General features: G+C 34.3%; 1 protein-coding gene across 8 annotated transcripts in view; it reads left to right on the forward strand.

The window, feature by feature from the left end:
* CSNK1A1 (casein kinase 1 alpha 1) overlaps positions 1 to 17921 on the forward strand; it is a 44112-nt gene that overhangs the window by 15591 nt on the left and 10600 nt on the right. For 5 of the 8 annotated variants that reach the window (XR_006735158.1, XM_045551402.1, XM_045551406.1 and 2 more), the window contains exons 3-8: positions 1543 to 1669; positions 5654 to 5752; positions 8151 to 8234; positions 12420 to 12559; positions 13927 to 14005; positions 15567 to 15641. Coding sequence is in view for 6 of the 8 variants with exons in the window: in XM_045551402.1 (XP_045407358.1) it covers positions 1543 to 1669; positions 5654 to 5752; positions 8151 to 8234; positions 12420 to 12559; positions 13927 to 14005; positions 15567 to 15641 (604 nt within the window). In the remaining 2 variants the exon portion in view is untranslated. The remainder of the gene's footprint in view (positions 1 to 1542; positions 1670 to 5653; positions 5753 to 8150; positions 8235 to 12419; positions 12560 to 13926; positions 14006 to 15566; positions 15642 to 17921) is intronic. The other 3 variants (XR_006735159.1, XM_045551407.1, XM_045551408.1) reach the window with 1 other exon arrangement.

The raw sequence follows: 17921 nt of genomic DNA on the forward strand, positions 1-17921 counted from the left end.
GGTAGATGTCATCAGGAGATAATGTTAGTGGGTATTTGGGACCACTAGTTAGAATAGACTATTTTCTTAAAGAAGAGACATCAGAATAGTATACTCTGGTGCAATGTAGTTAATTTTGCATTTTCTGGAAAAATATCATTGCTCAAATATTAATCCTCATACTCTAGTTTTAATCTGGTTTTCTTTGAATCATTGGCATATATTAGCAAAACAGCAAGAAGTAGCACTAAAAGCACTAAATTTTCCCACTGGACTGATTTACTTGTTACAATTTTGACACAGATTTTGATTTTTTAAGAAAAAAAGCTTTGCTCCCTTTTTTTTGAACATTTTTAAAACATATAAACTTTCCAGATATAGTTGGTATTGCTTGTTAACTGGAGTTAACAAAGAAATGGCTCCATTTTCAGCTTTAAAATTACTTGTAACTTTTTCTTTCCAAGCAGAATTTGTAATCTAGAAAAGTTTGAAATAAAAATGGTAGTGCTAATTTTTAAGAAAGTACCCCTTACCAGAATCATAAGACATTGAAATTTGAAATCATTTATTGCAATGATTCCCATTCCTTGGGGTAAATGAAATTAGCAGTTGGTATTTCTTATGTTACTGGGGACATGTTGTATATGTATCCACAGTAATACAGCATGGGATAATTAAAATATGATTCCAGTCAAAAGCAAATAAATGTTATCACACCTTGTATTAATACTAGTTATTCTCTGTAATCTGAAACTAAGAAAAAATGCGACTCCTTTTTGAAAAAGGGCAGGTAATTGAGTAAATGCAGTTAGGTGGGAATTGGGCCAGGAGTTATGATAAAAGGGATCTTTGCTTTCTGCAACATTTGGAATGACTCATAATAGTCTTCATTTGTTCAGTTAGGAAGTAAATGCAGGTGAGGTGAAGGAATTTGCTGAAGATTACAGGCATCAGGGGCAGATGGGTATAGATAGAATTCAGCTGCCCTGAAAAGAGGACTGTTAAGGCTGCCATACACGTCATGTCTTTATAGGAGAGTGGGGTCACTTGATGGGGGGAAAAAGTATCATTACCCTTGTTTTGTATTGGGCAATCTAGTTGACCAGTGGGTTTGTCTTCTGAATAGAGGAAAACTTAGCTTAAATAAAACCCTAACCAGAGAGGGAAACTATCTTCTTAGAGTTCATGAATTGTAAAAATTTGGTGATACTGGCTGGGTGCGGTGGCTCTCACCTATAATCCTAGCACTTTGGGAGGTCAAGGTGTAGAGGATTGCTTGAGGTCAGGAGTTCGAGACCAGCCTGAGCAAGAGTGAGACTCCATCTCTACAAAAAATAGAAAAATTAGCCAGGTGTCGTGGCATACACCTGTAGTCCCAGTTAGTCGGGAGGCTGAGACAGGAAGATTGCTTGAACCTAGGAGTTTGAGGTTGCAGAGAGCTATGATTACAACACTGCACTCTCCAGCCCAGCTGACAGAGTAAGACCCTGTCTCCTAAAATTAATTAATTCAGTGGTAGTGATAGCTTTTGATAATGCCCTCCCTATCCTTTTGTTTCATTAGGTGGTATGGTCAGGAAAAAGACTACAATGTACTAGTCATGGATCTTCTGGGACCCAGCCTCGAAGACCTCTTCAATTTCTGTTCAAGAAGGTTCACAATGAAAACTGTACTTATGTTAGCTGACCAGGTATGTGACATTTTGATGAGAATAAAAATCAAGAATATGTCTGTTTGACTGTATTTCAGTGTTCCTAAACCAGGGTATTATGATCTTATCATCACTATTTAGCCTTAGGATAAGCAAAAAAAGATTTAATAATATGACTTGTAGATGTTTTCCTATGGGTGTAAGACCAAAACTGGAATTATTACTCATCTGTAAACTAGTAGTTTTCAGGCTGCACCTTCAGATAGAGTTTTAGTGTTAAATATAGCAGATCTTGTTTGAAGGAAGAGTTCAGAGTGTATGTATGTGTGTGTACATAAATATATAGAGAGAGAAATTTTGGATAAATTAAGCAAATTGAATATTATGTATTTATGTGTGGGACTCTTATGAAAGCTGTATTTTTTTTTCACACACCCCCCCCAAAAAAGCTGTATTTTTTGAAGCAAATAAGGTACTGAAATAATTCAAGGAAGAATTTTTGACCAGTAATATGCTTTGAAGTAATGGATTGTTAGCCACTGGTATTATTTAAGCAAGACCTAGGAAATTTTGGAGATGTCATGAACTTGATGCGCTGGCTACAGGTTATATTAAAAGGTTCTTCAGTCAAAGTTTAGATATTTTGATCTTAGGAAAATGAGAAAGAATTAGTTTGAAACGTTTTTAAGTTGGCGGGGGGGGGGGGGGGCGGGAATTGGGTCAGGAACAGACTTTGAGGGGAAAGATAATATATTATATTAAAACAATAGATGAAGATCAAGGAATTTATAATTTTTAACTTTGGTCAAGATTTGTTATCTTAAGGGTGGAAAAATATTGGAAATGCTTCAAGTTAAACTCGATGTGCTTATAAAAATGCTCTGAAAGAGTGACATTTTTAAAAATACAAATTGGATGTCATAAAGGAAAATGAGATGATAAAAAACTGGCAGTTGAGACAGAATTTTAGAAAGTATAAAATCAGGGGGATGAAGAGAAGTTGGCTAGTTGGTACAGAAATACATTTAGATAGAGGGAATGAGTTATAGTATTTGATAGGACAGTTAGGGAGATTATAGTTAACAGTAGTTTGTTGTATATTTCAAAATAGCTGGAAGAGAAGAAAATATGAATGATATGATGGATATCTTGATTAACCTGATTTAATCATTACACATTGTATACATATATCAAAATATCACATGTACCTCCAAATATATACAACTATTAAAGATTGGTTTTTAAAAAATATTTTAAAAGTCTATAAATTCAAGGAATTAGAAAGTAGGGCTCATTTTCTGTAATCAGCACCTGATAATCCCCCAGTTTAACTTAACCTAAAATCTACTGTGGGGCAGAAGCAAATATTAGCAAATTATAATGTTCAATTTGTGATACATTATAAATTCAAGAGTTAAGAAGATAAAAGCTTTTCATATGTCTTAACTAACATGTCAGTGAATCCTAATAAGAGTTATAGCTTATATTTTGTAGGCTTGGTAACACATAAGCATTCATACATTGAGCATATATTGAGGGCCTATCTTTGTACTTAGCACTTGGGAGATGCAAAGAAGAGTAAGAACTAGTCCCTTCACTCTAGGAACTTACAGTCTAGTAGAGAAAGATGGAAAAATGAGATGCAATGTTCTGTGATAGAAGTCTCTGTTGGGTACACTGGTAACATAAGAAAGAATGTAATTGTGAGGGAGAGAGTTACAAGAACATTTTTGTTTAAGGTGTTTAACACCTGCATCTTGCTCTATAAATGATACAGGCAGTAATATTTGAAATAGTCTGCAGTAGATGCCATTAATTATCTTTTACTCAACTTTTCTGCAGTGATTTAATAGCCACAGTTTAATGATGGGTATTATTTAGCTAGGTCAAGTATGTCACCTAAATTTTTTGCTTTACTTTTATAAGTTTCTTCTGTACATAAAGGTGGTATTTATACATTGTACACACTTACTACTTTGAGGGTATAAGTAGTTTAAGCCAGAGATTACTGGTCTGCCTTCAAAAGACATTTGCCAACATGTAGAAGAGCACAATTTAGAATCTGTATATTCGTGGTAATAAAAGCTCTGGAAAATGGGGACAAATAAAAAATAGAATTCTGACACATACTACTGAGAAGAGCAAGAACATATGGATGGATAATGATGGCAGTCTTTGGATATGGAATACATTTTAAAATATAACTTCTAGGTATCTATGGAAAAGACAGACATATTTGATAATTTGAAATTTTAAAACTTCTCTTGTATACAATAGGTGCCATGAAAAAAGACATTTAAAAATTGCAGCTCTGTTTACATAACAAATGAAAAGTTGTCTATTGTATGCAGAGAACCCCTAAAAATTGACAAGAAAAGGGCAAGCCAAAAGAATAATAGGCAAAGAGTATAGTTTGCTAGTTCATAGAAGAATAAATCCAAATCACCAGTAAAAATGATCAAATGGCCAAGCTAAGTGTTAGGGAAGTACAAGTAAGATAATAATTTTTACCTGTCAAATTGGCAAAATTTGGGAAGAACTAAAATCACTCGTAAAAAAAAAAATAAGAGAATACTCAGGCCAGGCGTGGTGGCTCACACCTGTAATCCTAGCACTCTGGGAGGCCGAGGCAGGTGGATCCTTTGAGCTCAGAAGTTTGAGACCAGCCTGAGCAAGAGTGAGACCCTGTCTCTACTAAAAATAGAAAGAAATTAGCTGGACAACTAAAAATGTATAGAAAAAATTAGCCGGGCATGGTGGTGCATGCCTGTAGTCCCAGCTACTGGGGAGGCTGAGGCAGTAGGATTGCTTGAGCCCAGGAGTTTGAGGTTGCTGTGAGCTAGGCTGACGCCACGGCACTCTAGCCTGGCCAACAGAGTGAGACTCTGTCTGGGGCGGGGGGTGGCGGGGGTAACGAATACTCTTGTTTACCACTGGTGGAAATAGGAATTGTTGCAGCCTGTTGTGAAAGGCAGCCTGATGTTATCTTAACAAAATGAAAAATGTGCCCTTAAACCCAGCAACTCCCTGTAATTCTATGGGATTTAAAACCTATAGAAATAAAAGCATCAGTAGGTAAGGATCCATATCTAAGTATATTAGTAACATTATTTATAGTGAGGAAAATATTAGAAACAAGGTGAGAATGATGTGAGTTGGAGAATAATTGGGGAAAACATTTCTATACCATAGAATATTTGTAGCCATTGCAAAGAATATTAGAACTATCTTATATCATTTGACTTGGCATAATTTCCAAGAAGTTAAGAAAAGCTTGTTAAAATGACATGTTTAATATTCACCTTTTGAATGGGATTAATATTAATAATAAGCACAGAGAAAAACGGGGGGGAGTCTAAAAAGCATAGGAGTCTAAAAAGCCTGAGCATGTATATGCTTATCTTGTAGCTACCAACTCCCAGGAATGTTTGGGATATGTTTAGTTAAAACAAGCAAACAAGAATAAAGTGAACACAATGCTTCTATCTCAGTTTGAAATAGTAACAACTACTTAATAGCTATATTTAACAATTGGTCACCACCCCCCATTCCCAACTATATGTATATGTCTGAGTTTATGTGTGTATATGTATCTCTGTAAGAATAGCATGGAAATAGTATAGGTCTGGGTAAAACCAGGCCATTTTAGCACTGGTTACTTCACAGGGCATAGAATTGAGGGTGAAAAGCTTTTACTTTATTTCCTATATTGTGGCAACTGAAATGATGTTAAATGTATTAGTTTTATAATTTGAAAATCAGAAACACCAAGTTTTCCTATCAGGTTAGACCTTGTCAGGTTAATTACTGGAAAGACAAGCCAAAAGGACACTGCAGGTTTATGCATAGATAACCATCAATCTAGAAATAAATGGAGAGCTTAGATGTCTTTTCCATTTAAATTTTTTTCTGTCATTGTCTTTGTGAACTCTAAATAAATAATTTAGGTATTGAAATACTTGAGAAATAATATGCTGCTTTTATTTATCACTTATCTCAATTATTTCTCCGTTTTTCTTCCAGATGATCAGTAGAATCGAATATGTGCATACAAAGAATTTTATACACAGAGACATTAAACCAGATAACTTCCTAATGGGTATTGGGCGTCATTGTAATAAGGTTAGTCAAATGCTCTTTGCATGAAAGAACAAAGAGTATAATATCAACAAGAATTGCTTTGGTAAATTTTGAATCTTTAAAAAGCCATAGTAAATTGAATTTGCTGTTGATAATTGCTTTAAAAGATTGTGCTAGAAGGATAATCAGCTAACTCTATTAACTTAGTAACTTGAAGTACTCTCCAACTTACCCAACCAAAGTTAGGTACTTATATGGAAACATAAAATTCCAAGGGCTTTATAATGAACTGTAATCGTCTGTTATTTAACTGTTGAACAGTTGTATCTATTTTTCATTCACTTAAATAGTGAAAATCCCCATATTCTTTTCCTCCTGGATGCTAAAAATCAGATTTTAACCTTGGCTCTGAAGTGTGGATTTTTGTAATATATGTGCTTGTGCCAGTGTGGGAATACTGACCCATCTGTCACCATGGCGTTAACATTTCCTGACTGAGCATGGTTGATAATTAGAATTCTTCAGTCCTTGGATTTGTGTTTTAAAAAGGATAACTTTTGGGCCTGCTTAAAAAGTAGTCGACAGATTTTTACTTGGGTGCCAAGTTGGGTGAGTTCTTCACCCCTCCCCCCTCCTTTACAGGAAAATATAGACACGTGAAATGAACATTTATACAACAAAACTAGTGTTCATTGGGGTCTCTGAGAATGGTTCAACTTATGGGGTGATTGGGTTGTAGCTAGTGACGCATGATTGAAGTTAGAAATTAATTGTGTTGAAATTTTTTCTGCAATGATTAGTTTTATTGAGTGAATTGCTTTATCAATTCAATGTTGAGCTCGGGCAGACAGGCAGCATTGGCAATGCACTAAGCATGTTATGATCTAATGATTCCGATAGAAATTCTCAACTTCAGGACAACTCGGGGGCTTTTTTGTTTTTTGTGGTATTATTTTTTGTTTGTTTGTTTTTGGAAGGAAGATTCCCATTTGTTTTATTAAATGATTAGGGGATGTTTGGTGTTTTTAGGTTTAGCTATAAATGTTTACCTTTGTTTGCCTGTATGAATGCCAACTTGGAGCCATTACCATTGGAACTGGTGTTATTTGTTAATGTGTGAGATATTGGTGTTGGTCTGACCAAGTTTTAGGAAATCAAAATTTTTTGTTGAGCTTTAAATAATGAAAGGTATTTAGATCTACATATAACTTATTTTGTTATTTCCAAATTGCATTAAAAAATACTGTGTAGTTTTTCTCTTTGATGTATCCAGGTTCTTAGTTGTTATTACAAAGCCTGGTAATTTAATTGAAAAAAAATTACTGATCTTAAGTTTTTAGGCAGTTTTTGTCAGTTTGACTCTAATCTTCTTTTGGCGATTTCCCTGCCCTCTCCTTCCCATTTTCTTACCCTAAAAACCCATTATCCCTGTGTGATCCCTGTTCTGCATGTTGACATTGCAGTACATGGTTTTTGCCTTAAATTTAAATGATGGCCTAGATACCACTCTCTTTTTTTTTTTCTCCTTAAGAATAGCTTGTTAATCACATAGTTGTGTTAGGAAGTCTAAGTTACCTGGTGGTTAAAAAATAAAAGTGAAAAAAACCTTTTTAGGATCTGTATCCTCCTTACAGATATTAAAAATTTTGTGAAGCTGCTTGCTGTTAAACAGTTTTAGAGAGACCATGAGGTAGAAGCAAACTGTTTTACTTAACTAAGAGTCAAATACTAAATGCTGCTCTTCAACATTTTAGATTAGTGTTTTGTTTATGTAGTTGGTTTTTAGTGTTTTCTGTGTTACAGTTTGAAAAATGCCAGTTGTACGAAACTGGATTCTTTGGTAAGCTTGTTCTAGTAGTTTTCTATTTATGGGGAAAAAAGGTTTTGGGGGGCTTTTGAGGTCTATTTTTTAAAGCTAAATTTCTTGCTTGGAGAATTGTTCTGAATTTGATATTTAGGAGTGGCCACTCCAATCTTAGTGAATTTGCTCATCTCTTCCAGTAATCAGCCCTGCATGTTTACAAAAATAAATTTTTTTAAGGTGACTAAATGCCTTCTACCTCTTCCTTACTGAAGATTTTTTCCCCTGTACAATCTTTTTTTGGGGGAAGGGCAGATTGTGGTACCAAAGATTGCAGATCTAAATTCCCCATTTTTGATGAAAAAATTAAAGAGCCAAATGTCACCATTGCTATCCCTGTTTCAGGCAGTGACACTATATAGTGGCATTAAAAACTTGAGTATTTTCCAGAATTCAAATGTTCTTGAGCATGTGGTTCTTATTTGGAAAACTGAGAAGCTACAGTGCTTGGTGGAAGAAGGATGGCATTTGGCTACCCTGTTCTTTCTCTAATGCCTCGGTGTTGCCTGTCTGCGCCGGCCATTGTTGCAATGTAAGCAATACTGTTTGATGCACTGCCACCCTCTATTGTCTGTTTAGTGTTTAGAATCTCCAGTGGGGAAGAGGAAAAGAAGCATGACTGTTAGTACTTCTCAGGACCCATCTTTCTCAGGATTAAACCAGGTCTGAAACTGTCTCCTATTCCAACCTCAATCCCAAATTCATGTGCTTTTCTTTTTTATTGTTTTATTTTTATTATTTTTGTTTTAATTCTGGAGAATGTAGATCTTGCTCAAGCACCTCTTACGTTGGCATTATTCAGACATACTTGGCAAACATAACATTACTAAGATGTTTCTTTGTGGCTTTTGCTTAAAACTTGTAAAGTTTAGAGAAAACCTAAATGAAAATAGGACATTATGTTTAGATGTTTGATATCCATATGAGGAAATGATTATGTTGGTTTAGTATTCAAATTCTTTACCTAATAGTAAACTTGAGATAGACTGTTTAATTTTTAAAAATGTATTTGGAGTTGCACAACTTAATGCACGAAATATATTTAAATTCAGTTGCATCAGTACTGTATAATGAATATATTCTACCTCACCTCTCTTCCCCTTCCCTATGGAACTTCAGGTAAGTGTAGATCAGATTTCAGATCTAGTGTTTCTATAATGGCTTTGTCTGTGAATTCTCAACTTCTACCAAAGGGGTACTTACAGAGCATTGTATGCTCTGGAACTAGAAGACATTGCATTCTTAATATATAACAGTAACATAATCTAAGCACTTATCAAACTATATGGTAGATTACCATTAGTATTAAAATACATTAAGATAAGTTAAATGAATGCATAACCTGATGATGAGTTAGTTTTTGGCAGGCTAGTAATTTTCTAAATTTTTAAAGAAAATGTAAGCAGAACTCTTCATATTTTCTTATACTTTTATATAGCAGTTAGATAGCTTTTTAAGATGGGAATTTTAAGACAAAGGAAAATAAATGCTTTTTTAATCACGAAATTTATGTACCTAAATTTTGACACTCCTGAACAAATGAATCTTGATCATTCAATTTAGTATATGGTGAAAAGGAGGTGTTGGCATGAATAATCAAAAAAGAAAAAATGTACTTGGTAATAGGTTAATTATCCACATCATGTATCACCTGGGTAATCATTTAATTCTTTTCCATACTGCCCAGCCTTATTCCAGGGACCACAAGTTATTTTTATTAAGGCAAAGTAGTACCAATTATTTTGAGTAAATTTCAGTTGGGGAAGTAGAGCAGATGGATCATTAGGCACGTAAGAATATAATTTTTTAAAGCTCTAGTGCCACATCTTTACCCATTCATTCACACATTTTACAGCACAATCATTTAATAATTTACGTATAAAGTTGTATTAAATCGTTTGTATATACAGGTCAGATAGGTTGTGAATTTTTTGGAAGGGCAAGGGTAAACATGACCCCTGGTTAGATAAATTGCTGCAGGTACTGAAAACTAAAACTAGCAATAGTGTTTTTGAAGACGGTATAACCTCTATTGAATGGAATTTACCCTGATTTATCAAATAATAACTCATTTTCATGTGCCTTTGAAGAATAGGCTGCATTTTTTCAAACAAGCATAAATTTTACTCACAAGATGTAATTAATAAAAATTCACAGAAAAGCAGCTTGGCCCACCAAAGAAATTTGACTGTGTCTTAGCACATACAAGCCTGTAAAAATGCATTGTCTTGGCCTGGCATGGTGGCTCACGCCTGTAATCCTAGCACTTTGGGAGGCCGAGGTGGGAGGATTGCTTGAGCTCAGGAGTTCCCAACCAGCCTGAGCAAGAGTGAGACCCCATGTCTGTTAAAAACGGAAAAATTAGCTGGGCATTGTGGCATGTGCCTGTAATCCCAGCTACTTGGGAGGCTGAGGCAGGAGGCTCTCCCTTGAGCCCAGAAGTGTGAGGTTTCAGTGAGCTAAGATGACGTCACTGCACACTACCCAGGGCAACAGAGTTAAGACTCTGTCTCAAAAAATAATAATTAATTTAAAAATACATTATTGTATGCTCCCTTGATACTGACTTTTTTTCATTTGGTTCTGCCTTTACATATTACAGCTTTTGGTGTTACATGCTTATAAACACTTCCATTATGTGTTTATATTTGTTTTTAAGTTCAAAGTATACAAAGAGCTACAAAAGAAGCTTGCTAGGTACCCAAAGGTAATGAACTACCAAGAGATATTTCATTTTTACTTTAAGTAGTTTTCCTTTCAGTTGTTTGCTGAGACTAGGATACCTTTGTTCAGCCGTGACATTTTCCCCCTGACTTTAAAGTTTTTATAAGAAGAGAAAAATTGGTTCATTTGCTTCTTACTTTTTTGTTCTGAAATTAAAGATTGAGATATTTAAGAAAATAATGTATATATATTTTCAGTTTTCTTGATAAATAAGGTTTCTTCCTCTAGCTTTGTAGAAGGAAAGAACTTTCCAGTGAACACTGAATTTCTACAAAGCAGTCTTTTGCTTGTGAGAAAGTGTCTGGTTATTAAGTTGGAAATGGAGCTATTGAATGTAGATTTAGACATGAATGAAACTATTAGACAAATACTCATGTCATGACAGCTCTTCCCTTTTTCTCCTTCATTTTGAAGTTGTAAGGGAAGCATCCTAGAAAATATTCTCTAGAGGAAATTGTATGTGCTAATCACTGCTCATACAAATACACATATTTCTTAGGAATAGTTTTAAAATACCATGTAGCTGAGTGTCCTTTGCATTTATTTTCCCCATGTTTTCTTTTCTGTGTGAATCTACAGAGCTTAAGCATTGTTTTTGTTTGGCTTAACAGAAGTGTGATTTGCTCATTTCAATATTTATGTACTGAGCTGGTTTTCTTATCAAAAGAAACACCGTGTGAGCTTTATTTCTCTTAGTGTTTTATAACACTAACTTTCCTAAAATTACTTCCTTGCTTAGGAAGAAGGTTTAATCTCTTTAGAGAGCTTTCATTATCCAGTTGCATTCACTAATAATTTAATCTTCATTCTTTTATAGTAAATCAAATGAAAATAAGTATCTTGTTGTTGACATAGTGACAGAAGCTTGAATATCAGTGTCTTTACCATCCAAAGTATAATTGAGAATAGGTTACACTGTCTGAAATAGATGTTACTCATTCTCCTAAGAGAGGTACTTGGTCAGATCTTTTTAACCTAAATCAGTAAACTGCTTTATTTATATATTGATGCAAACCCACAGGGGTTAGGTGATTGGATTTCCCAGCACATCGTAGATTATAGACTGGCAGAAGGGACCTGATAGTCTAATGGAAAGAACTACAAAATTTAGACATACCTAGAAAAGAACAATAGTCTAGGGCTATATTGTTTAAGGGCCCAGCTCAATAATCTTTGTAGACATAATTTTATTACAGCACAGTCTAATAAGTGATTTTATGATGAGCCAAAATTTTAAGTAAAGATTATTTTACTTTAAAAGGGAGGTAAATGTGAATGTATTTTGTATTTCTTTATCATTGAAAATATTTTTTCTTTTAAAGTTTTAAATTCTGTAGTAAAAACTTGAATTACTTAGAAACATTAACTACATTTTAAATGGGTGCCTTATTCCTTGGTACCATGTAGACGAGATAGTACTACATGTTACTTTGTTTTAAAATACTACTTTTGTTTTTAGTTAGCTCATTTAAACTGTTGTAAACCACCTTGATTTAAATGTTAAGTACCTTTTTAAGAATTTTTACATCAGCTTGTTACATTTTTCAAAATTTTAACCTGATCACGTGCATAATGTCAGTGCTAAGTAGTGTTTTTTGTTAATGAAAAGTCTTGGGTTTGTTGGCTATATCAAACTTTCAGGGTTATCTATTTTAGATAACAAGCATTCTGTTAGCATACTAAAGAGTGGCCTTTGTAGGAGGGAAGAGTTCCAGATAACTTATGTCTAGATTTTGAAACCTCATGCTGGTTTACCAATAGCAGGATATCAGGTGTCATTATGGCAAATAGCACGCTTGTCAGCTCTGCTGTCAGACATGTATACTGCATATCTCCACTTATTTTGTAAAGACAGGCTCCTGAGTGTATAGTGAACTGGGCCTGTGAAATTTGCAAATGGCAAGGATAAACTACTAGACTTAACTGTATTTTTTTTAACTTGATTTATTGATGAGGACTAGTAAAAGCTTATTTTGGGGTATTAAGTCTATGCATTTTCTGTTCTACTTATGATACTTTATTTTGGTATATGTGAATATACAGAATACATGCCATTTAATGAATAAGAAGCAGTTTAATTGAACAAGTTTGGGAACCTAATGTCTCTTTATTTCTCTCCTAAAGTTATTCCTTATTGATTTTGGTTTGGCCAAAAAGTACAGAGACAACAGGACAAGGCAACACATACCATACAGAGAAGATAAAAATCTTACTGGCACAGCTCGATATGCTAGCATCAATGCACATCTTGGTATTGAGCAGAGGTGAGTTTGAAAATTGAATGTACTTACCATTTCCATAGCAGAAGCCATAAATGGGTTTTTGAAGTATTTCGGTTAGTTTCTTACAATTTCTGAGGATTGAGGATTTGAAGGATGCCTAGTCATCATTTTATCTGCTGCTTCAGCCAATACGGAGAAGCCAGTTAAATGAGATCTTTTGTTTTCTTTGTTGAAGATTGTCTCTTGGGGAGAAAATATTACGTGATGGAAAGTTAAGAAGCATAGATACAAATTTGACTTTGTTTTTTGTTTTTTGTTTTTTTTACAGCTGAAGATAGTATCTTTTTTTATTAAAAACTGATCTTGTGCTTTTTATTTTAGTGATGCAAATTGAGTTTTCGGAAGAATGTATTATTTAGTTTTATAAGGGAAATGTTATGAGGGCCCTAATAAACCAAAAAGGGGTTGTTGAACTATCTCCTGTTACACTGTTTCACTCAAATACATAAATTTGTGGGATCTAGTTTAAAGTAAAAAAAAAAAAAAAAAATTCATTATCTCTCCTCTCTTCCTATTTCATCACGTGAGTTCTATAATTTCAAGTTCCCTATGCCTTTTACCAATCATTTTTTGTTCCTAAAACAAGCATAGAAATAACAAGATATGTCTCCAGGTTACAGGTTAAGGGACCTCATGAAAACAACTTCTTTCATTCTTTCTTTTCCCTCCCACCCTCCGTCTGTGGCTGAGGCTGGAGTGCAGTGGCATGATCAGAACTCACTGCAGCCTCGAACTTCTACATTCAAGCAATCCTCCTGCCTCAGCCTCCCAAATAGCTGGGATTACAGGCATGAAATACCACTCCTGGTTTCTCAGGAGAAGAATTTCAAGCTTAGAAAACATTCATAAATATCTGAATACCCTAGGTTAAGCTATAATTTCACTTTTTCTGTATGCCAAAATATTACCTATCCTTAAATATATCTATCTAAATATATATTTGTATGTATGTGTGTGTACATATATACATGCATTCACATAGATGTTTAATTACCTTTAAAATGTTGACTCATTTCAGCATTCCTAAAGTTATCTTCATGAGCTTCTGCAAAACTTTGAAGTGTTCTGTTTACTTTATTCTTTTTCATTCACCTCATTTAGACAATTTAAATCTTTTTTTGTTCTTTAAAAATTAAATTGTAAGACTACTGGTTTACATAATTTTGGAGTTTCAGAAAAGTTTGTTTAGAGGTGGTAACACATGAGCTTTTTAAATACCTCAACAAGTGCCTTCTTGCATAAGACAGCAAGTAGCTTTCTCCTCATTTGGGAAAATTTCTTCTGTACTTGGCTTTCTTTCATTCTTTGCATAATAGTTCTACTTCATAAAATTACATTCTCTTTTCTAGTCGCCGAGATGACATGGAATCATTAGGATATGTTTTGATGTATTTTAATAGAACCAGCCTGCCATGGCAAGGACTAAAGGTAAATCATACTTACATTACCAGTTTGGGGTTTTTGTTTAAAGAATAGAAATATACATTGTAGAAGATAACATTTAAGATCCTTCCAATTCTGAGATTTTTCTAAGATTGAACTAACTTTAATTTACTTTTGCCTTTTATTTGGGAAAATAAAACCTGATCATTTCAGTAAGAACTTCATTAATAGAAGCCCACAGTCATAGTTGAAGAACAAGTTGTTTTGAAGACAGTAAGCTGGTACCCGTTGGTAACCACTTGCTCTATCTAGATGGAAGTTGACATGGGCTAAGGAAGGTAGAAATGTTCTTATTTTGATGGGTTGCCATTATGTTAAAAATATGTTTTTATGTACAATAAAACCTGTTTATCCAGCAATACCAGCTATATTGTTTATGCAATTATTCTAACATTTTGTTTGTTTCTATTAAGTGGGAGTTTGACCATTATTTTTGCAAGTGTGTAATAATAAATCACTGTGTCTTAAAATTTAATGCATATTTTTATACTTTATTGGTCCTTTAAAAGGAAAAGTTCCCTGTATTTATTGAGAGGCTGCAAGCTAGGCACAGTGCTCAGTTCTTGTGTGAGCAGCTTTATCCAAGATCAATATTGTTACATTGGAAAACTGTTGGTGACTTACAGTTAACTCTAGTTATTAATGTCACTAAATAATAAACACATTTTTTGTATTGGTCTGCTTTATGCCTTTGCCTTTGTGTTGATCGTGGATTAAGAAAATGTTCTTAAGCTGGGTGTAGTGGCATGCGTCTGTAGTCTCAACTACTTGGGAGGCTGAGGCAGGAGAATCACTCGATGCCAGGAGTTGAAGGCCTCAGTGGGCTATGATCAGGCCTGTGAATAGCCACTGCACTCCACCTGGGCACCATAATGAGACCTCGTCTCTAAAAACAGCAACAACAAAAACGATAAAAAATGCTTTCTAAATTCGACACCACCTATTTTTACTTAAATCTCACTTACTTCCTGGCTGGCTCACACCTGTAATCCTAGTGCTCTGGGAGGCCCAGGCGGGTGGATCGTTTGAGTTCAGGAGTTCAAGACCAGCCTGGCCAAGAGCGAGACCCTCTACTAAAAAAAAAATAGAAAGAAATTAGCTGGACAACTAAAAATATATATAGAAAAAATTAGCCAGGCATGGTGGCCCATGCCTATAGTTCCAGCTACTTGGGAGGCTGAGGCAGGAGGATCGCTTGAGCACAGGAGTTTGAGGTTGCTGTGAGCTAGGCTGATGCCACAGCACCCTAGCCCAGGCAACAGACTGAGACTCTGTCTCCAAAAAAAAAAAACTCACCTCCTGATGATCCTATTAGACTCACCCTTTCCTAATAGCTAAAATTATGGTCTTGAAGTAGATACTCATCAAAAGTTACCTAACAGTTTATGGGGGAACAATTTTTTAGATGTATTATACTTGGATTTCTTTTTAATTCTGGGTTAAAATTTCTCTTGAATTTCAAGTGTATGTTTATATGCCTAATGTGCTGAACTATGCAGGTTCTACTAAGCAGTACTGAGTAGATCTTTATGATTTGATTCCACAGGCTGCAACAAAGAAACAAAAATATGAAAAGATTAGTGAAAAGAAGATGTCCACTCCTGTTGAAGTTTTATGTAAGGTAAGTATGCATGATAAATACTATTTAAAGTATAAATATCATCCAAGAACAAAAAGAAACATTTTACTTGCCAGCCCTGGAACATAAACATCGTAATAGATACCTGTGCACCATTTTATATTTACATTTTGATTATTATAAATATCTTTACTTTAACAATGGCTTAGCATGTGAGTCATTTTAAATAAGTGTTTTGTGTTTCTGGTTTGATTGGGCTCTCTAATCTGTTAAAAATTGGAGGAAAATTAGCAGGGCAGGTAAACATTTCTAGTAGAACCTCATTAACTGATGAGAAAAATTAAATTAATAAATATTCTCCTTATCCCTAAACTAGTGCCAGAAAAGAAGGGATATTAGCAATTGATACATGAAGGAATAGGAATATAGGCAGACAGATTGGAGCAAAAATAGCAGTTATCCAACAATACACAAGAAATATAGAAGATAGGCTCATTTCTTTGAAATTTCAAACTCCATAGAAAGGCAAGTGAGTTTAGAATGGAGAGGTAATAACTATAATCTCTTCCATAGAAAGAAGGCCATATGTTCTAATTTGAGACAAGAAAGAATTATATACCTGAAATTAATTAGAAAATAGTATACAAATAAATAGTTGAGTGATGGAAAGGAGGAGGGATCAGTGAGTGTTAAAACAGTGCTTTGTGGAAGACGGGTAAGTGGAGATATCTTTGTGTCTCCTTATCCACAAATTTGCTTTCCCCTTTTCTACATATCTGCAACAAGGGAGGGATGGATGGGAGACTATGGTCTTTTCTGAAACTCTTTGGGGTTTGTTTTAAATTAGGAAATACTATATTTTAGGTTAATGAATAAAATGTTTATATGTATACTCTGCCCAAGTAATTTTTTTAAGTCTGTACACCTTCAGGAAGCAAAACATCATAATTTCTGTGCAGTGCTATCTCTATGCAAGAGAAAGATCCATTTGATTCCCTGGAAACCAGCCATTTTTATAGGGAAAAGGGAGAGGATTTAGTACATTCTCTGCTTGTGGGCTTCTTTGATCTAGAAGTTGTGAACTGTGCCTTTTTGGATTTGCTGTAAATGATTGATTCAGTATGGAGTCAACACAGAAGTATGAGGTATTATAAAGTAGTGGGATTGTTTTCAGTCTCATGGTTATGCTCTTTCCCATTAACACAGACCATTTAAAAGTCTTATTAAGAGTTTTTTTTTAAATGTATAACATATCTAAATTACTTCAGTTTCAATTGGTCACCCAACAAATGAAATAAGCATAAGAGTACTTTGTAAACATTAAATCTATTTACATCAGTGCAATCAATAAAAAATGTTGCAGGTATTTCCATTTTATCCTGCCATGACCCCAGAATGTGAGAAATTTCTCAAAATTGTAAGGTGGTGGGAAGAGACTTCCTCCTTTAACTTACCTCTCTACATTTGCATTTACCGCAGGAGAGGACATGTAGAGGTTTGTGCTATGTTTTAATAGCACTTTGCACTTCTACACAGCTGATGGCAAAATCCTTTTGGTGCCTAATGTCTATAGCCCTGAAAATGTTTATATATCTTTGAGAATCGTTCCTAAGAAACTAAATGTGGAGAACTTTTATGCCCTCAGATGTCCTTAGCAGTATTGTTGTTAATAATAGAGAAAAATTAGAATCCACCTGAATGTTCAATTATAGGGAACAAGTTAATTAGGGTGTATTTACTTGTAGAATATCATGCAGCCATTCAGATGTTTATGAAGAGGTGGGAAATAACATAAAAGTATACTTACAATATAATGTTAATGGAACTGAGCAGAATATATTATGTATGCAACAGGATAACAGTTACACAAAAAAGAAAAGAAAAACCTAATGTGTCCATTGACACATATCACAAATGTTAATAGTGGTTGCTTTGTAGTTTTTAGTTTAGGCAATTCTTTTTTTTTTTTTTTTTTTAATGGCTATAGAGTACTTTTGTGAAAAAAGAAAGTAATTAACTTCTGAGGGTGGGTAGAAAGTGCATATTCATTATCATGTTCTGACAAAGAATCATTACTGGCCTCCATGTTTCCCATTTATTCATTTCACCATTGGATTATTAGACTTTGATAAAATAATATAATAAATCAACAAGTGGGATATCTAAATTATTTAAGAACATAGTATGTAGTATTTTATCTACCAATGTAAGAAGTTATTGTTCATAATAGAGTGGGTAGGATGATGAAATTTTGTTTAAATTTATAAGGAAACCAAGTCATAATTATTTTAGCTCTCATATCTTCCTACAAAGTGGCAAAAT

Source organism: Lemur catta, chromosome 5 (assembly GCF_020740605.2).
Source record: "Lemur catta isolate mLemCat1 chromosome 5, mLemCat1.pri, whole genome shotgun sequence".
In the NCBI taxonomy this organism is placed as follows: Eukaryota; Metazoa; Chordata; class Mammalia; order Primates; family Lemuridae; genus Lemur; species Lemur catta.